This window comes from Theropithecus gelada, chromosome 1, assembly GCF_003255815.1.
Source record: "Theropithecus gelada isolate Dixy chromosome 1, Tgel_1.0, whole genome shotgun sequence".
Taxonomy (NCBI): domain Eukaryota; kingdom Metazoa; phylum Chordata; class Mammalia; order Primates; family Cercopithecidae; genus Theropithecus; species Theropithecus gelada.
In genome coordinates this window covers 39,425,443-39,445,747 of record NC_037668.1, presented here as the reverse complement: position 1 = coordinate 39,445,747, position 20,305 = coordinate 39,425,443, and the positions used below count along the sequence as shown (strand labels likewise).

General features: G+C 58.5%; 1 protein-coding gene across 2 annotated transcripts in view; it reads left to right on the top strand.

Annotated features, from left to right (window-relative positions):
- The window catches only part of CASZ1 (castor zinc finger 1), a 159,709-nt gene that overhangs the window by 102,242 nt on the left and 37,162 nt on the right, over positions 1 to 20,305 (top strand). Inside the window, exons 1-2 of one of the 2 annotated variants that reach the window (XM_025390795.1) lie at positions 152 to 334; positions 719 to 757. In XM_025390795.1, coding sequence (XP_025246580.1) covers positions 286 to 334; positions 719 to 757 — 88 coding nt within the window. In that variant the 5' untranslated portion in view covers positions 152 to 285. Of the gene's footprint in view, positions 1 to 151; positions 335 to 718; positions 758 to 20,305 lie in introns of those variants that run through there. The other variant, XM_025390799.1, reaches the window with a different exon arrangement.

The window sequence follows — 20,305 nt, the reverse complement described above, 5'->3', positions numbered from 1 at the left end:
CGGGCGCACCGGGCGGCGGCGGCGGCGGCGGCGGCGGCGGCGGCGGGGCCGCGCTCTGCTCTTTCACCTGCCGGGGCCGGCGCGGGCCGGGCCGAAGAGGCGGTGCCGCGGCCGCCCTGCCAATCACCGCGGCTCCTGGCAGCGCCCCCGGCCGCGCCCGCCCGCCCGCTCCCTCCTGCCAAACTGTTACCCTGAGTGTTACCGGCAGGAGCAATGACATCAGGGCTTTAAAACAACTTGTTATTCGGGGAGTAATCAGTTGCAATTAGGCATTAATTAAGTATTATGAAAGTTGATTATTTAAGTGAATTCGGCTTTCGACTCTCCGACTATGGTGAGTACCGGGCGCGGGCGGGGGAGGCCCGGGGGCCGCGGTCTCCGGCGGCGACCCGGGCGCGGGGCGCTGGCGGCGGGACGGGGGCGCCTCTGGGCCTCGCGGATCCCCCGGCCCGGGCCCCCAAGCCGGGGCCGCGCCGGCCGAGAGTTGCTGCCTTAGTTGGAGAAACTCGGGCTGCGCGGAGCCGCGGGCGCGTGCGGGGCCGAGCGTGAGAAGCGGGCGGCGCAGAGGAGAAAGTTTCTCCGCCGCGGCCTCGGCGCCCGCCCGGGACTGGCAGCTCCTGCGGGGCGGGGGGCGCGCGGGGCGGGCGGCTGGGGTCCCGCGAGACGCTAACCCCGTGTTTCTTCTCTCCCGGTCTTCCCCTGGTGGCGTTCCGCGAAGAGTTTGGGACCAAGGAGAAGAGAATGGATCTTGGAACAGGTACCGGCCGGTGGGAACGCAGGGGCGGCTCTTTCACTTTTCTTTCGCTTCTTTTACGGAAGTTCTTATTTTTAGCCCAATGAGGTGGCGGCGGGGCCGGGTGGGGGCCGGGAGGGTCGGGGCGGCTGCCTCCCGGCGTCCCGGCCTCGGGATCGGCGACTTCTGAGGCTGTTGTTGTTGTTATTTGCCACTTGCTTAGAGGCTGTGACTAATGTGATGCTTGTCATTATGAAAGAACCGAGAGGAGCAGGAGCTGGGGGGCACCCAGAGAGAGGATTTAGGGGGTTTTTGTGGGGTTTTTGTTCTCCGTGTTTTTTGTATGGCTTCGTGTTTTTTTCTGTGTGTGTGCTTTTTTTTTTTTTTTTTTTTTTTTGTTCTCTGCAAAGATCTTTGTGTGTCTGGCTGTGGGGTGTGTGTTTTTATTTTTTTAGTGGGGGGTGGTTTAGTTTTTGAAAGCAGCGTCCTGTTGGGAAAGGTGGTTAGTCTGGTTTCGGGGCGACTGTCTCAAGGTAAAGGAATTTAATTTATTTGGGACAAGGCTGTGTCGGATGATCAAGCTGCTTATTATGGCTAATGAGTATTTTTCACCTGAGAATCTGTGGGATGAGGTGGCTGTTATCAGTTCAAAGTGAGGGGCCCTGGACTGTCTCCCACCCACCTCTTTAGCCCCCACCCTGGGGGGTGGTGATGGACCAGAAGGACTACTCAGCGTAGGCATCTAGGTTTTGGGGGCCTCCTGTGGGACAAGGCCGGGGGTTCCAGGAGGCCTGGTGCTCGCCTGGGGCAGTTTATCCTGAGATTTTGGTGTTTTCTTGGTTTTAATCTAATTCTTTCCAGTGTTTTTGCCTTCAGCTCTTGCGGGCTTCCCATGGGCCCTGGCTGTTGAAACCAAATTTTGACCAGGACCCTTACATGTGAGGCTTACAAAAGCAGCTGTCTTCTTAAATGTTTTAAAAGAAACAAACAGCCGGATCGTTCATTGAGACTGATCTCTGAACTCTCCTGGTTCATTGATGGGATAGGTGATACTGGTGGCTGTTAGCGTTGTTGTTTATAATAGGCCCAAGTTCACAGCATCGGCCCTTGGGACCCATGAGCTGATATCTAACCTTCTAAGGTCAAAGGGGAGTGGGCAGAGAGACAGGAGGCAGCCCTGAGGGGCCGAGGATGGGTGGCACGATGGCCGGTGAAGAAGAGCCTGTGTTTGTCGAGGGGGAAGGGCGGTGTCATTTGCAGAGTTTGAGGATTGTGTGACACCAGGTGTGATCTTGGCTGGTCCAATGTGGAGGGCCTCAGGACCTCTGTGCCCAGGAAGGGTGTGACACCCCCTGCTGGGCAAAGTGGTAAAGGTGTCTAGGGCCATGGCTACCACCCTGCCCCTCCCTGCCCTCCACTCCCACAGAGAACCTGCCCACCCCCACCTCCAATCAGTGTCTCATTACCTCCCTCTCAGGCCCCACCCCCTTTCTTCGGAAATGGGGCCCCACCCATCCCAGCCAAGAAGCAGACCTCAGAGATGGGCCTGGTGGCAAGGCACCCCCCCCTACCTGGGGCAGGCGAGCCTCTGCTTGTGGGCCAGCACAAGGGACCCAGGCATTACAGAGCTGGAAGGCAGGCCCTCTGGCCGGTCTCCTCCTAACCTGAGTGCCAGCTGGAGCCAGTGTCCATCCTCCTGCCATCCACCAACAAGTCCCTCCAAGTCTGTCGTGGGGAGAGTACTCCAAAGCCCTTCTGTAGGGTGTCCTGACTGGAGCGAGGGCCTCCCAGCCCTGGTAGGAGGCAGGTGGCAGAGCCTCTGGTGGTGTCTCTCCTGGGCCTTAGGGAGACTGACTTCTCCCAGGACTCCAGGGACAGGTTCTGGAAACTTTTCCTAGAAGCTAGAAGGGACCCTGAGGTCAGCTGGTTCCTCCTGTAGCTGGAGTAGAGCACTCCCAGTGGGACTCAGGCCTGGACTCTGGCCAGAGGGGAGGCCCAGGGTGGCAGAGTTCTGACTGTTTCCTGGAGGAGTCATCTGGTGATACCATCTCAGTCTCTTCTTTGAACTTGGAAGTTTCACTTATAATCTCAGAACTTCAGAAGAAAAGCACTCTTCCCCCCACTTCACCAAAAAAGGGAAGCAGATGAGGATGCTGAGATCCCCTCTGAGCTGGTCCCTGGGCTGACTCCATGCTCATCTTCAGGAGCTGGGAACAGCTCCCTCAACTTCACAGTGCACACGGGACACAGCCGGGGCCGCAGGCCTCATCTCTGGCCAGGGCTCATGGCTGGTGAAGTGAGGGTCCCTTCCTCTGGGGGCAGCATGGGCAGCTTCAGCCGATGGCCTCTCTGACACAGTCCATGGCCAGGGGTGCAGGCCCTGAAGGGCTGCTGGCATCATGGACCCACCAAACCTCTGATCATAGGTTAACATGCCCTACGGCCCCGGACACATCTAGGTCCTGAAGGCCTTCAGCCATAAGGACGTCAGTGGTGGGAGAGCCAAGCCTTCTCAGGAGGGGACAACAAGACCTCAGGACCCTCAGGGACCATGTGGACCCCCTTTCCCCAACCATAGTTCAGCCAAGGGCTGGATCAATCTGGACGTCTTTAGCAATAAAAAATGCCGATGTCGTCCTAATTCACCAGGCCCCGAGATGACAGCAAATTTACATTTTTTAATTAAACTAGCAGCCAGTTTTTATGAGAGGGGGTTGGGTTATGCAAATCAAATGGTTGTGTACGGAAGATTAGGAGAGTTTGGGAATAAATTCCACAAATGCTAATAAAAAAAAAAAGGAAAGAGAGAGAGGGAGGGAGAGAGGGGAGAGAGGAAGAGAGGAGGACATAGTTCCATTAGGCCCTTTTAGAGTGATTTCCCTGGGGGAGGGAGCTGGGAGGGGGGAGGGGAGAAGGGAGGAAGCTTTCAGACACAGGTATATCCATTCTGCAGTTGGGAAGCTCCCAGGGTTAGGCCCCACCAGGCTGATTCCCAGACCCTGAACACAACCAGAAGCCAGGGTGAAAATGGTGGTGAAACACGGGTGGAGCTCTGAGCAGGCTCTTGCCCTTGACTTGTGGGGATCTGGTGATAGTTGCCCCTTCTCTTCTTGAGACGAAGGGGTGGGGCTGTCCAAGGCGCAGAGGAGCCAAGATAAGCTCTACAAGGTCAAGGGCCAAAGAGGCAAGAGGGCAAGTTTAAAGGGATGGCCACAGACTGCAGGGGGAGCCAGTAAGGGACAGCGCTGTCCATGCGACGCTGTGGCTGCAGCCTTGCTGTCAAGGTGGGTCAGTGGGAGGAAGCCTGGCCTACTTCTTTCTCCTTCTGGGGCTCCAGGCCAGGACCCCCTTGTGTTGCCAGCAGACCCCCCATTGCAGATGACCCAGGCCTCAGCTGTGGGGAGGCCAGGAAGCGTGGCATCAGAAGCTGGGCCAGGCTGGCTCATTTTCCTGATTCTCAGAGTGGAATTTCTCAGTAGCCCCATGCTTTGAGAGCATACTGTCTTGAGGTAGGCCACAGACTTCTTCTAGATGGTGTCTGAGCCCAGAGAGCAAAGAACTTGGCATCCCCAACCCAGCCCCCGTGTGTGCTGCTCAGCCTCCTACCCTGAATGTCAGCTGCCTTCAGATCAGACCTTCCATGAGCCGCCAGGTCAAGGCCAGAGCCTCGCCAAGTGTGGAGGCTTCTAGGAACCTCACTAGCTCTGGTTACACCTTCGACCTGCCAGGCACCGGGGATTGAGAAGGTTCCTGTGCTGTTCTGGAGGAAGAGATTCCAAGCCGGGTTTAGGGTAGAGCAGATTGCTCTCAATTTCCTTCCTCCAGCCTTTACTTGGCCAGATACACCCACTCAACCAGTCTGAGCTGGGGCCAGCCCCTGTAGCCAGGTTGGGCACGGGTTTTGCTAGTCTGCTGCAGGGGGTAGGTGCTCTGGGGCCATCTTGGCAGAAAGGAGCTGTCAGAGCCCGGGACAGAATGGGCCGTCTCAGAAGTCATGGGTTTCCTGGTACCATTCGAACAGAAGTTTGTGCTGTGCACCGGTTAGTGACATTTGGAGGGACTTGAGCATCAGATGGCCTTTCAGATCTCTGGCTGGCTGACTCCCAACTTGATTTTGTTCAGTGGGACAGTCCTGGCGGGCGGGAGTAGGGGGTGAGTGGACGAGGTGAGGAGCACATTATTTGGACCTTTTCTTTGGTAGAAAGCATTGGAGACAGGCAGCTCTGGGCTGTGAAGTGGCCCTTTGAACCAGCCCTGGTTCTAGTTGCAAGACATCAGAGGAAACTGAGGCAAAAGGCCTAGCATAGCCTTTCCTCCCCAACAGGAGGCAGAGGCAGAGGGGCAGGTCCGAAAGGCTCCCTGGAGAGACCCCACCCCCGGCCCTTTTTCCCTGGTAGGGACCAGCGAGGAGAACCCATTCACTCTCCTCTCCAAGAAAGGCACTGAGTGTGGGTGTTACTCAGACCTCTCTACTGGCCTTGTCGGTACTACTGGTGTTCCCCCAGCCCCCACAGCCTGGGAATCTAGCTGGGCTGCAGCTTGAGTTTTTATGATGGAAAAATAAAATAAATGCAGGCACCTTTGGAGGGCTGAGCCATGCAGCGGCATCTCCTCGTGAAAGTGGCTGCCCTGGCTCAAGGCCATGCCCGCTGCCTGAGCAGGGGATTGGGTGGGGCTTGGAAAGGCTCTTGGCCCCAACCTCTCTTCTTCCTGGGTCCTGCCCTGTCAGTGGTGCAGCCCCAGCCTCCATGAGCCCCCTCTAGAACGGCTGGCCCAACACTCTTCCAGGGCTCAGGCCATTTCTCCACCCGACCCACCCCCCATTCCCCCAGGCCCCAAGGCTCACCTTTTAACACGGCCTTCCCTGAGCTGGTTTTTAAACCCTGACCACCCTGGCCGCTGCTACCACCTCTTCCTCCTTTTCCTCCTCCTCCTCATCTTCAGAGGGGGAAGGAAGTTGCACTGTAATAATTACTGCCTGTGGGTCCCCACAGCAAGCAGCAGCTGTTCTGGGGTAGCTGGGCCAGGGTACAATGAGTAGAGAGAAGCTGGGAGCGGGAGGAGGGCGGACGGCCCCGGTGTGCAAAGGATGGGGGGCAGCCTCACCGGGACCACCTGTGCAGGGCAGCAGCTTGGTGGTCTAGCACACACCCCTCTGGCTGCCTGGCCACAGAACAGCACCCTGACACCCTCAACTCAGCAGGATGTGTGGTCTCCTGTTTCGGGAGAGACCCATGTGGGAGGCGAGGCCTGAAACCCAGGAAGCATGGGAGGCTCTCCTGCAGCAGGAGAGATGGAAATGAGGACTGCCTGGGCCCCTGTGTTGGCAGCATCTGCCTAGTGGAGGGAGAGGAGCGATCTGCTGTCCCACCAGGCCAAGGAGCCAGGGGCCAGGACCCAGGGAGCTTTGTGAAAGAATGGCCTTAAGGGACCTCCCTCCGCCACCACGCTTTCTAGACTCCTAGCCAGACCCTTCTCTCTGTGCCTTGTCCTCCCTCCCCCTCCAAGAGCAGAACTCTTGCTTCCCATTGTGCAACCACGTTTTTCTGACTTTTTCATCCAGGCCACCCAGCTCCCTAAAGCCGGGCCCTCCCTGCTACCTTTCTTGCCCCGTGCAACCTTTCCAGCCTCACACCCCCTTGGCCCTGGAAAAAGAGAGAAGCTGCTGGCTGTGGGCCTGCTGCTCTGAGGCTCTGGGTACACCTGTGACATTGCTGTGCCAGGACCCAGCACTCTGACTCATGTGCCCTGATCCCCAGGAGATCGGGCAGAGCCCTTGTTTTCCTCTGCCACGGCTGCTCCTAACGGTGACCATTAGTTGGTAGCTGGTGTACCGCCACCTCCTCCCCAGGCCTGGTATGGGCTGGGGCTCACGCCTTCCCGCTGTAAGTGCTGGTGGAACTGACTGATTGATGTGCCTCTTCCCCAAGTGCCTCCCTGGCTTCTTAGTGGGGGCAGAAGGAGGAAGGCAGGAAATGTTGGCCGATTCCCTTGGGACCTGGGTTTTAGCTCCTTGAGAGCTTTCTAGAGCCTGGTTTACAGGAAGGAGCGAGGCTGGGATTTGGGATGACGTGAAAGGGGTAGGGGAATGCTAAGGATAAAGACGGGAGTGGGATGGTTGAATGGCACCCACAATAACTCCTAACCATGGCCATGGCCTGGGACTGGGAGGTCAGTCTGCTGCCTAGTGGGGACAGGAGGGCTGCAGCCAGAGGGTGATCCGGGCCCTTCTCCACTTCCTCCCTTGCCCTCTCCCTCTCCCCTTTGTCTCTCCTCCTGAGCAGATCTCTGCATGTCTACCATCTCTCATTCTCTTCCCTGCTTCCGGGATCCCTCCAGCTAGACAGACCCAGGGCAGGGAGTGAGACCAGAAAGATAGGGATACACCCATACTGAGGGCCAGCCAGGCGCCAGGGCTTCAGGCCTCTGCCCCGGGTGTGGTGTGTGGGCCACTCCTGGCCGGGGCATCTGCTCTTAGAATGTCCCACAGGCCTGACTCTGGGGTCTCCTCTGGCCCTCTGGGCCCTGCCGGTGCTGTCATCACTCACCTGCTGAGAGCTTTCCTAAAGCCAAGAGGGCCCTCTCTTGATGCCACCTGGCTGAGGCTGGGGCACTGCCTGGCTTTGGAGGAGAAGGCGGGGACTGGGAAATGGACACATTTTGTGTTTCCAGAGACCAGGTGTTCCCAAAGTTCGCCTGGCCTTTTGTTATGGGGCTCTTTCGGTGCGCTAAGGGGGCCCTGGGAGGGACTGTGCTGTGTGAGAATGGGGGACTGGAGGAGCCGGGCAGAGCTTTAGGTGGGGGAACCCTAGTGCAGTGGGAGAGCAGGAGGCCTCCCGGAGGCCGGCTGGGAGAGACTCCTGCAAGTTTTGTCACTGGGAAGTGCCTCTTCCCCACAGCTGTGATCCTCACCGCCCTCTAGCCCAGTGCCTCCCTCTCTGTCACCCCTTCAGCCTGGGAACCCAAGGCCACAGGAAGCCAGGGTCTGCCTCGCAGAAGGATGACCTGGCTCTCCACTGCCCGGCAGGGGGCGCCCCACAGCATCTGCCCCCCTCCTTTTAGGTGTGGGACAGTGTGGTCAGGACCTGGTCCAGGCCTTTTGGCCACGGGTGGGGGAGGGGCAGCCTAGCGTCCCCACCCCCAGAGGTTCCTTAGCTGAGTTTGTTTGCCAGGGTGACCTGTTTAATCATCTCATTTTCTGGTGGCCGTTTATTCCTCGTTTCCACGGTTACGGCCCCATTAAGGGGAGAAGCAATAAGGCGGTGAGTCAAACAGGTAATAAAAACATGCAGAGCCCCTGTGCACCAAGAGAGGGTGGCGGGGAGGGGCGCAGTGAGCTGAGACGGCCTGGGGGGCAGCCCAGGTGGCACCCTACCCGCCTCGTCCTCCAGAAGTCCGAGTGCCCCCAAGACCCAGTCCTCAGCTTACCCGTCCCCAGCCCTTGGTCCCTTGGGCAACAGGCTGTCCCGGGTAAAACAGGAAGGAGAAAGGTGAGAGGGGGCGTGATACAAGCACCCCCAGGGCTGCCCCACAGTTGGTGTGTGACCTGTTTCCAGGCCCCACCTCGTGCTCCCTTGGCAGGGGCAGGGGATGATTTCCGACATTGGTTTGAGCTCTAGAATTTTTTTTTCTGCCAACTTTATCAGAAAGCATATTTGTGGTGAGTGCTGCTAACAGGGCCAGTCCGGTGAGTAAATATTCCTGGTGTGGACGGCCCTGTGACCTTGAGAGGGAAGAGTACAGTGGTGCGGCCAAGGGCATATAAGGAGAGGAGAGGACAGCCAGGCAGCCATGGGCCCCCCGTGCCGGGTGGGGAGCCCTTCCTGGGAAGGGGTCAGGTGGGGGCCACGGGGTCAGGTTGGCCCCAGTAGCCTCTTCCTAGCAGCATGGTCTGCCTCAGGCCCCAGTGACACCAGCTGGAGCCGGGTTGTGTGACTTGCTGGCTGGGGGACAGGCCGGCAGCTGCCCCTGTGGGCTCCCTTCCTCTAGTAAATGGAAGCTGAAATGAAAGCCTCTTTCCAGCCCCTCTGAGTCCGGGGGCACATGCCTCCCTCCCAGTGTCCCCTCCCTGTCCTTCCCAGGAGCTTCCTGGCTATCCCCAGCCCCTCTGCCCTGCCCCCGAGGTTTTTGAATAAGCAGAGGCAGAGTAGACAGAGGGAGGCTGGGGTCTTCCTGTTGCCAGGAAGGGTGGGGCTCAGACAGGCGTAGCAATGCCAGGCCATGCGGGGCCAGCTTCGTGCCCGGGGGCTGAGGATCAGTGGCTCAGAGAGAAAACAGTCGAGGCCACTCTGAGGGCTCCCACGTTGGGGAGGAGCCTCCCTTCTCTCCAACGCCATGCTTCCTGACAAACTCACCGAGGTCTGTGTCTCTGATTATTAATTTCAAAGTTGATTTCTGATGAGAGAGAGAGGGAAGAAGGTGTGGGAAATGGGGGAACCCTTTGGCTGGGAAATGCGTCTTGGGAATGGGCCTAGATGAGTGAATATTCTGATCAAACAATTAAAAATAGAGCATGCTCCCGAGGCCCCAGCTGCCGAGGTTTTTCAGCAAGTGTCACCAGCGGGTTCATGGGGCAGGTGGCACTGGAAAGGAGTTTTTCCACAAACAACAAATATCAGAGATGACAGGGTGCCCCCCACTTCCCTCCCAGTTCTCCCCAGACTCCCCTCTAGGGCCTGTGCAGCTTCAGGGCCGCCCTTCTCCCCTGTGGGGCCCGGCCGCAGCGGTGAAGTCATCGCCAGATGCCTTGGTAATTGCTTTAAGAATCTAACTTAAAATAAGATGAAAACTTATATTCCTGGGTAAGGAGTAATTTCCCATGTAATAGTAAATTAATGAAAGGATTATACCAGGGGGCCTGGCGGAGAGGCCATGCTCATCTGATGAATGCAAGGGTTTCAGGCAAGACAACTCCATTCCAGGAGGACCTTTGGGCCAGGTCCCATGCTGGGGGTTCCTTTTGGGCTCCCCCATGGGCGGCTGAGTTGGGAGGACACATTCCATGTGTGCTCAGCGTCCCTCTCAATGACAGGAACTAGCTTTTCAAAACCTACAGATGGGAAAGGCTCAGGTCTGGCCTCCACGGGCATGAGAGGCCCTGTGTCATCAGTTCGCCCAGGAAAGAGAGGATTTCTGACACCCGAGAGTGTGAGACCCGAGGAGCAGATGCGAGCTAGACTCCGGGCTGAGTTTCCAGCTCTCAGACCGTGTGGTCAGCATCGTGGTGTCTCGAAATAGGATGACCAACCACCCCAGTTTGCCCCGAACTGCAAAGACCCATGTGTGTGAATCCCCCCCAGTCCCGGGCAAACTGGGAGGATTAGTCAGCCCTGTTTGGAGGCAGGAGGATGGGCTACTTGACATGGTCCCACCCTCAGGGTCCTGGAGAGCCCAGGCACCTCTTGAATAGACTACGTCTCTGTCCAGGAGGGGGACTTGCGGCTGGCTCCACTTAAACCCCCTCGCGCTACCAAAACTTGTTCCCAGGCTGCTGCGTTCCGCTAGGCGCATGTGCTGGGGTGGGCATGCTCGTGCCCCCCCGCCCCCTGCAAGGCATGGCAGGGCACTGCTTGGAAGCTTGACCTGGCCTAGAAAAGAGCTTGCAGTTGCGATCCCACCGCTTTAACACTGAGCCTTCTCCCCCAACATATCACAGTCCAGGCGGGGCTTCTGGAGAGGATGCAGACAAGGCAACCCCCATCCCCCAGCCCCTCACTCCCCCACCACCGTAAGTTTATCAGCGCCTTCCTTCCGAGACAGCCACACCTAACATCTCATCTCTCCTCATCGGTTCCCTTGGAGGAAGACAAGGAGCTGTCCCATTTCCTAAGCGGGGAAGCTGGAGGCCCTGAGATAGTGCTGGGTTTATTCCCAAACACTAAATGCCAGAGGACTTGGTGCGGGGCTCCCCTGAGCACTGTTCCAAATGGCAGCACTGAGTGAGGACACACAGGCTTCCAGCCATGGGTATGTACCGTGCTGCCTGGCCTACGTCCCCATATGTCTCTGGCCCCCGTGTATACCCCGCCTGTAGTCTTCCAACACATCCCTGGGCTGCAGGGATGCAAGATAAACTGTAGTTGTTGATGCAGATGCATTTTGAGCTTCTGGGAGAAAGCCTCCTTTTCTAGAGGCATCCCGGAGTGCCCATCTTTGCAGAAACGAGTGCTCCCGTCTGTCCACAGGGGAGGGGTGCAGGTGGGCGGAACGCACTCCGACTTGTCTCTCTGGCGAAATGGAAGTGAAAGGACTGGACGCAGAGCCCTTCGGGAAGCATGTCTAACCAAACAGGCATTCTCCTAGGAGACAGGTTCACGATGCATGTTCGCTGGATATGTTTCTATGTAAGCAGAGACCTCGCTGGAAGGGAAGATGGGGACCTTACCCCCTGGTTCGCTGGGAGACCATTTTCAGTTCAGCTCAGCGGTGGGTATCCCCACTGGCTTTCTTTACTACTAGAGGTGATGGGACTTCCTTGGGAACTCCACGGGATCAACTCACTGCTTTGCAGGCAGCTGACCCAAGTGGGGTTTTAGCCTGCGGGCTATATTGAGTTTGCCCAGGTCTTTGCTTGGTTGTAATCTGAAAAAGGACCGGCTTCTTTCCCAGTGTAGACCACACTGTGCTTTAGAAGGTGGGGAAGATTTGCGCTGCCCTTCCCCCACACCTACCCTCAACCCAGAGGAAGGAACGTGGGACAGTGGGGCTGAGAATTCCTAGTCTAAACAACCCAGGAAAGCACGCTCAGAGAGCCAAGCCAGAACCCCAGATGGTGTGATCCGATTGTGACTGGAAGGATGGTGGCTTTGGTTGTTAGATGTTATGTGACCGTTGCTGTTCAAGCAGACACATTGGTGACTTCCAGGCTGCAGAGATCAGAGCGGGCTCTCCTGTATTTATCTTCTTGTACCCGCAGGGTTAGGGGACCGAGTGGAATAGCTAGAATGGACAGACAGGCCTGGAGAGCCAGGCACAAGCAGCAGGGGGATGGCAGGCCCCAGCCCAACCACACCAAGCGCACCACACCTCCAGGGCGCCATGTAGGGTCCCTTTCCCTGGCCTCCCTGATAGGAAGGATCACTTTGGGGCTCCTCGGGAGGCCTTCAGATGGAGCTGAAGAGCCCCTAGGCAGGGCCAAGAGCCCAGAGAAGGAGACAGAGATGTTTTCTATTTCCGGGTCTCTGGGGGGCCCAGGGGCAGATTGAGACAGGCTCCTTGCAGGGAAGGTGTTAACAAACAGCAGGTGATTAAACATGACAAGCGGTGACATTTCTGTTCAGGGTTCTCAGTCCCGGCAAAGCCAAGAATGAAGCTATAAACCCTGACATTTTGTGTTATGCACTGAGAGGTTTTTAATAGACCTCGCTCCCTCTTCCCCACTCAACTTCTCTTCCTCCTTTCCTTCCCCTCGGCATCCACTACCCCACTGGAAACTCCTGCCTCCCGGATTCCACCGGGCCCCCAGGAGCCTTCCCGGGCCCTTGGTCCATAGACCCTCCTTCCTCTGCCCGTGCAGGGCTGAGTACAACCCTGCCGTCTGCCTCTCCCACTTCACGGTGATATTTCTTGTTGCCCCTTCTCCCCGTCCCAACACCCTCCACTTCCCTCCAGCCTTCACTGTCTCACCTCCTGTTTTTGGGTCCTGATCTCACAGCCTCACCCTTAGCTGCGGCTGTCCCAGTTGTCTGGGACAGCAGGTGGCTGTCCCTGTGTGTTGTGTTTATAACATTTTCAGACAAACTTGAAAGTGGGTGTAGGGAGATGGTGGGGCTTGATATGGGATTTTCCCCCATCTTTTTTCAATCTCCTTTTCTCCTTTTGGGACAGGGACAGGAGGTGGAGGGAGAGAGTCGCACTTCATTGCAAACAGTTGCAGGATTTATTCAGAAAGGGACTGGCCAGCAACAGTTGTTCCTCTCGCCGAGAAATGTTGGAACAACTGGGGCCTCTTTTGTTCTCTGGGCAGAGCCCTGTGAAGGGCGTTTGGAGGTGAGCCTGGGGCTCAAGAGGGCAGGAGACCCAAGAGAGGGGGCTTCAGCTCAGTCCCACCCAGGGAGTCCCCACCGCACCCCTCCAGGAAAGGTTCCTGGAGCCCCGAGGGGATCAGTCCAGAAGCCAGGCCACGTCCCTGGGGCCTAGCGCCGCCCTCATGAGCTGGAGAAGCACTGGATTTTCCACATTCGCGCAGTAAATATTTGTTGGGCCAGACACCGCGCTGAAACAGTGGTCTCGTCCCAGGGATCTTGCAGTCTGGTGAGGCAGAGGGCTAATTAAACAAGTTCCTACAAAAGTGCTAAGACTAGGACAGGGTGCAGTGAGGACAGAGGGAGACGACGGTCCTGGGAGGCTGCCCAGAGAGAGGGAAATGTCAGCTGGGACTCATGAAGGCTGTGTAGGAGGAGGAGTGGCAGGGCGCTGAGCTGAAGGAGCAGTTTCCGCCACTGACAGGGCAGCATGCTAAGGGCCTGGCAGGGAGAGGCCGGTGCTGCCCCACGTGGGCTGGCAGGCAGGTGGAGTAGGGTCTGGGCTGTGCCCTTTGATCTCTGAGTAACTGACCCCTTACATACTCTTCTATCCACCCTTCCACCACCCCGACCCACCTGGGCCAGGCATGGAGGTCAGGGTGAGGAGGGGGGTGAGGGTGATGGATAAAAGACTTTAAGGTAAAAAAAAAAAAAAAAAAGACCAGGCACAGTGGCTCCTGCCTATAATCCCAGCACTTTGGGAGGCCGAGGTGGGCAGATCACTTGAGGCTGGAAGTTCGAAACCAGCCTGGCCAACATGGTGAAACCCCGTCTCTACTAAAAATTCAAAAATTAGCCGAGTGTGGTGGCGGGCGCCTGTAATCCCAGCGACTTGGGAGGCTGAGGCAGGAAAATTGCTTGAATCCAGGAGGTGGAGGTTGCAGTGAGCCGAGATCGTGCCACTGCATTCCAGCCGGGGCGACAGAGTAAGACTCTGTCTCCAAAAAAAAAAAAGACAGAAAGAAAGATGGGTATGAGGCCCCATCCCTGCCCCAGTGGGAGGGGGAACACCCAGGAAGTCAGCATGTGAGCATGTATCCCCAAAGACTGGGGCTGCGTCTGCTTTCCCGCTTCCTAGTCCCTGTTGCTAGTGACTCATTGATAGGGGGGTGGGAGGGAGGCTTCAGACCTGCATGGAGGGACCGGAGCCCAGGAGGGCCCAGCTGGGCTTAGCAGCGAGACCATCTGCCCGCCTGCCCCCTCACCTTCTTCACCTGCTGACCTCAGGGCCCAGCCAGGGTGTGGCCTCTTGGACACCCTCCTCCAGCCTGAAGTTGCCCTACCCTTTGTGCTCTCAGGTGTGAAGCAGTAATGCTGGAGCCTGTGACACTGCACCCCCTGAGACCCGAAACCATCCTCCCAGGATCCCTAGGGCAGAGGGGGCAGTGCCAGTAGCTCCTCAGGATATATTTGAGAAGCTCAGCCAAGCCAGGAGGAGAGGACTTGAGTTCATCTTTAGAGCAGGACCAGTGAGGAACCTGCAGACTGACCTGTGGTCCCTGGTGTCCAGAAGACAGGCCCTAGAGGTCCAAGTTCAGCTCCTCCCTCCACCTCCAGAGCCGGCCTCGCACCCCCCCTCCCCTCCCGCCCCCTGTGCCATCCAGCCGGAGCCATGGGGCAGCGTGGTAAGGCCTTCTGCCTGGAAGGGGCTCTCCTGGCCCTTAGGGCACTTCCTTCCCTGCTTACTCAGCCTTTGCCCAGAGGTCCGGCCCAGGACACCCCACCTTCACATTGGTTCCCTGAGAAGGAAGCCTGGTGGCATAAAGCCATCACTCCCCTTCCCCAGCCTACCCCACCCCAGCCTTTCTGCAGGACTTGGCCTGGGCTTCTTAATGCCACCCCTTGTCAGTTCGAACCCCCCAGACTCCAGCCAGGAGTCCCCGAAGGCTCAGCCTTCCTCCCTTACTTGGCAGCTGGGATTGGGATGGGGAGTGGGTAGGGATGCTGGAAGGGTAGGGGAGGGGAGTCCCAGGGCCAGGACTTGGCCTGCTGCCCCTGCAGATCCGGAGCCAGGTTTTACTGTAATCCCTACATCCTGTTGCAGATCCTTAATCAGCTGGAGCCCAGGTTGGGCCGGACCCTGTGGTGACACTCGGGGTTGTAGTATGGAAAACCTGAAGTGGAGCTTCCAGAGTTGGGGTTGGGGACTGTGAAGATGAGGCAGGTGGAGGGGAGGAGAAGGGCACCCGTGCAGGCACAGGATGTGGACAGAGCCCAGACCCATCACCCACTCGACCCAGGCTGGGGGTGGAGGTGCAGCTGTTGCAGGCTGGGAACCAGGACTATGGGATAGGGAGGAGGGGCCCGCGGGGGGCCCCTAGGAGAATGCCAGAGTATGTGGGGGCTGCTACATTGCTTGGTAGCACCATCGAGACAGCTGGCCCGAGTCGCCCTGATGGTGAACAATGACTCCAGGCAGGAATCGGCAGAGGGAACCCTGGGTGGCATTGGTTCCAGGGGTCTGTTCTGACTGGGGCCTAAGTCCAGGGCTGGGGTGTTTCCGCCCTGCTGGGAGAGGGACCCCTTCCTGGGGCAGGTGGTGCGGATAGCCCAAGACCTGTCTGCCTCAGGTTTGGGACTAGGCTCTGTCCTGGAGGCAGCAGGGGCCCTTTGGCAGGGCAGCAGGCTCCCAGGATCGGCCGATGCTTTCATCAAAAGCTGCAGGCCCTGGTGGGGAGCTCCGTGCCAGCCCCGAAGTCCCCTCTTGAATCCTGGGAAGTCGGGGCAACGGGTACCCCTCCTGAACCTCAGCTCTTCGCGGCCCAGGGAGCAGTGGTGGAGGAGAGTGAGGGGACACACATAGGCCAGAGATAGCCAGAGAGCGGAAGCCAGGGGTGGGCTGGCTGGCTGGCAGCGGGCGGGCAGACGGGCGTCTGTCCTGCCAGGGGCCTAGGCTGGCTCTGCAGACAGCCTCTTTTCTATATGGAAATGAAGAATTTAGGCTAATGGAGCTCAACCATCTCTAATTTTGCGATGGCAGGAGGATTTTGATTGAAAGTAATTAAGCAAGCTAGCTGTAAAATTAATTAAAGCAAAAGGGGGGGATTTTTTATTGGATTGGATAGCGATATAGCGTCTGTCAGGCGGGGGACGGATGGGGGTGACCTGAATCCTCTGCCCTCCCCCCTCCCACTCGGGACGTTTATGTCACTTTAATCTCCTTACAGCGGCTGCTGTGCATTTGTTTGAAATAATCAAGGAAATATGGTCAGAAATTGTCAGCTTTCAGATCTAATTTACCTGACGGCCCCTGCGCGAGCCAGCGCGGCCCAGGGAGCGAGTGTTCGTGAGCGGGTGGGGGAGCTGGAGGGGCTCAGAGGACACTGGGATCTTCAACCCTGGCCCCGGCCCCCTCCCAGGGGCGGTGCTGCCCTGGCCTGTGGGCACCTTCCTGGGCTCTGCCCCCTTCTGGAACAGACCCCCCCACCCTCACCCACCTGCTGCCTCTTCCTCGCACTGTAACCAGCTTTAGGGTTTAGGGAATATAGGATTAGGGAGGTGATTGTAATTCCTTATTCCAGATGGCTGACAACTGCTCAAGCCCTCCACCAGGGCCATTTTAAAAATACTCCTAAATTAGTCCCCTCATGTCCTCGTCATGGTCGCCACCACTGGCCTCAGCAAGGGGATTGTGGAGACAGGCTGCAGGGAGGGCGGTTGGCGTGCCACCCAGCGTTCTTCTGCCACCTGCTGCCCACGCTGCCGCCTCCCCTGGGCTGGGCCTGCTGTCCGAGGTCTCTCTCTGGTCCAGGCTTTTCCTCTCATCCCCAGAGAGCGCCTGCCCTGTCCCCCCCTCAGCACACACTGGAAGGTCTCAGGATCTCAGTCCCTGCAGGAGAAAGGTCCCCTCCCTCTGCCACACACGTCCTACCCATTTCCGGTGGGTCAGCCAGGCCACGCAGCCAGCCTGCACTTGGCTTCCCCCAGAGGGTGGGGGAGCCTGGTTCCAGGCCTTGCACCCCACAGGTGCTGGTTCGGAGCCATTTGGGGTCCTTGCCCACTGGGTCATGTGTGGCTCAAATTCTCCGCAGCAGGGAGCCCTTGTGGTATCTGGGGCCCAAGGGGCCTGGTGCAATCTCCAAGGCTGCGGAAAGTTCTGCTTTGAAACAGAAATGTGTAGCATTGGATTTGCTGGGCGAGAGAGGGCCCCCACTGGGAACTGCGCCCCTGGAGCTGTCTAGTCCTCGTGAGTGAGTGACCTGGGCTTTTGCCAAGTTTCTCAGCCTCTTGCACCTCAGTCCTATTCCAGGTCTAAAGTTCTGTGCACCTAGGACAGCCTCCACCCTGATAGCTGTCCCTTGTCCCAAGGTGTGTGGGACCTAAGTGCAGGCTGCCCTCCTTAGCTCCGCGTCCAGCCAGAGCCACTTGCCACGCCCCTGCCGTGGCCCACACACAGATTCTAGAAACAGCGGGTCAGGACGAGCAACTGGTTCCCTGTTTGCCCATTTTAGACGTACCCATGAGAAGGCCCCTGTCCCCACCTGCCCCCTTGGTGCCACCCAGACACCCTCTGCCTTGCCCTCTGTCAGTCGTTCCCCTGACCCTGAAGGCGCCTTCTCCTGCCCCCTCCTGCTCCAGCAAGGCTTTGGCGCTGGGTGACTCAGTCTGCCTCCTCCAGCAGCGAGGGAGTGTGAGCTCCTGGCGTTCCTTCCAGCCTGAGCAGAGCAGCTGGAGGCTTGGGAAGCGTCACCTGCCCCCTCCTGAGCTCTCTGTCTCGACCCTCCACTCTGCCCTCACCATGACTCATTCATCTTGGAGGCGGGGGGAGATGGAGCCCCAAAAGGCTCTGCCCAGGAAAGAGGGGGAGAAAAGCTGCTGGCTTTCCTTCACATCCTACGTGCCAGAGCCCAGGCAACACTGAGGTCTGTGGGGCCCTGCACCCCCTGGCTGGCTGTGCCCACAGGGGCCTCAGCAAGAGGCAGTGGCAGAGCCAGGCAGTATGGGGTTCAGCCAGGACAGAGTGCATGCCCTTGATACCCTCCAGCTACCAGGACCTAGATCCTGGGAGACAGAACGTTAGAGAGAGTCTCTGGCCCAGCCCAGCATCACACCTCCACGCAGGCCTCATAGAGGCTCCTGCTGGCCTATGTGGCTGGGATGTGGAGGAACCAGCAAAGGTGCCCTCGTCAAGAAACTATGGGGCTGCTGGCCCTGGGTTGGGGGCTCGTTTCTGAGCTGGATGCTGGTCCAGGGCAGGCACCAAGGTGGTGGGAGGCTGCTGTGGAAATAGGATCCCAGGGTACCCCTAGGCAGGTTGGCCCACTGAGGCACAGAGGGAGATGGAGAAGCCCAGGAGGAGAGCTCCTTTGTTCAGAGGATGGTGGAGAGGCCTCCTGGGGGCCCTTGGTATCTTCTTTGTCCTGGTGGAAAGAGCCTGCATTGGGGATGTTCTGTTGAAAGGTCACTTTTTAGGGCTAATGCTGTGTGGTGGGGCGAGAGCTTTGCTTCTGTGGTGGCTCTCCTTGGAGAGGAACGACAGGGATGAGCAGCGGACAGGCGGGGGCCCTCCCTCAACGTGGTCGACAACAGCGGGGGCACAGGGCTTCTGGGAGGGGAATGAGAAGCAGCATGGGGGGCGGGTGTCTGGGCCAGTCCAGTAGGGCCTTGGTGTCTGTCACTTGGCTGGCATGGGTTTGTCGCCACCCTGAGATCACACATTCTGTGTGGCCATCAGGGGTTTCTGCTCTCCCTCCTTCCTTGGCCCCCAAGACTCTGAGCCAGCCTAGGTCCAGGGGGAGCCCCACCCTCTTCCTGGGACCCCTCCCTGGCTGCCGGGGTTGGGTGCCTGGTTCGTCCTGACCATCTCTGCCATTCCTGGCAGGCAGGTGTCTGAGCCCCTGGGATGGAACTCGAGGGAGAAGAAGCAAGGCTGAAGGTAATAGGCCTAACCCTGCCCATCCCAGGCAGCTCCGGCCCGGACCAGCCTGCCAGGCCAGCTCCCTGCAAACTTTGGGGAAAGAGGACTTCCCCACTGGGTCCCACCTGGCCCAGCAAGCTGGCCACTTTCTCCCTTTGTTGGGGGTGGGTAGGGGAGGGTCATGTGCTAGGCTGGCTGGCCCCCGAGTCTTACCCATGCTTAATAGGGGCCAGGAGAGTTCCCACAGTGCCCCGGCCACAGGAGCTGGAGACGGGGGTAGGGGTACCTGCCCAACTGGGAGAGGAGCCCAGAGTGGCTGGGGTCCAGCCCCAGGAATCATTAACTGCAGGGTCTCCTAATGCCCACAGTGTCAGGGGACCTGACACCTCCCCTAGCCAGGTCGGTGCGGAGTTGGCCGGATGTGACCGAGGCACTGGGCTCCCGGAAGTGCCTGAGGCTCAGCTGGGTACTGGCCTCACCCCTCTTGAAGCCTCCCCACCCAGGCCTGTTCCCTGCCCATGCCGGACCACCCCGCCTGCTCGCACTGTGCCCACCCTGCCACCCCAGGACCCCCATTCCTTCCCACCAGCCTTGCCTCGGGGTTTCTGGCCCTTTAGGCCTCAGGACTCCCTGGCTCAGCCTTGGGCCCGTCCTCTGTCCCCACTGGCTTCACAGTCGCATTTTGCTGCCAGCGCAGGGCACTGAAAAACTGCTGGCACTGCCAAAAACCCTGTGTGCGCTACGACTCCCCAAACATCCCTTTATTTTTATTGTTCTGTTAATTACTGTTTAAACTTTAATAAGTCACTTCGTCAGGAGGGGGGACCTGCCGTGAGCTTTTCTGTGCAAACACGGGCCGGGAGTGACTCGGGTGTAATATAACCCTTTATGCGATGTGGGAATGTTTAGATTGTAACAGAAACTTGTTATTTTAATGACAGTTGGTTGGGGGGGTATCTCAGCACAGAAAAAAAGGAGGGGTGGGTGCTCCCTTTGCATCCCCACAGAGGGCTTAGGGCGGCCAGGTCTGCTCCCCGGCCGCCACAACAGAGGGCCCGGGGACCCGTGGGGACCTTCTTGGGCTGCCCACTGGTCAGCTCCAGATCGGGCCTGGATGGCTGGGGCAGGTGAGGCCCAGGAAGAAGTTGAGCTTTGTGGGGATGGGAGGAGGAGGCCTAGGGCAGCTCTCAGATCCCGAGGCAGAGGTGGGCAGGGCCACACGGGCCGAACTCCAGGTCCGCAGTGCCCTGCAGTTACCGGGCAGGAAGCAGTGCTCCCGGCTCCGAGGAGGGGACTCTGCCCACAGTCACCGTGGACCATCAGGGAGGCACCGTGTGCTCTGCAGCCCCAGCCAGATGTGTGCCCACATCATCCCCTCAGCAACGCTGCGTTACAGTTGGGGACCCGAGCCCAGGGCAGGGAAGACGCTAAAGTGACGAGCTTTCCAAGGGGCCAGGTCTCTGGAGTCAATTTGTCTTCTGTGGAAGTTGCCAAAGCCCAGGTATCCCACGGTGGCCTCAGAGGGCTGGATGCCCTCCCGCAGCAGCAGTGCCGGGGAAGGCTCGGACCCTACGCTGGACTCAGGACTGTCCTTGTTGGCTGGTGGGGGCTTGGGCAGGGCATCCCTCGGTTCCTCTTTGCCTTCATCAGGAGAGGGAGGAGGCGGAGGAGTCAGGGTCACCCTGAGATCTG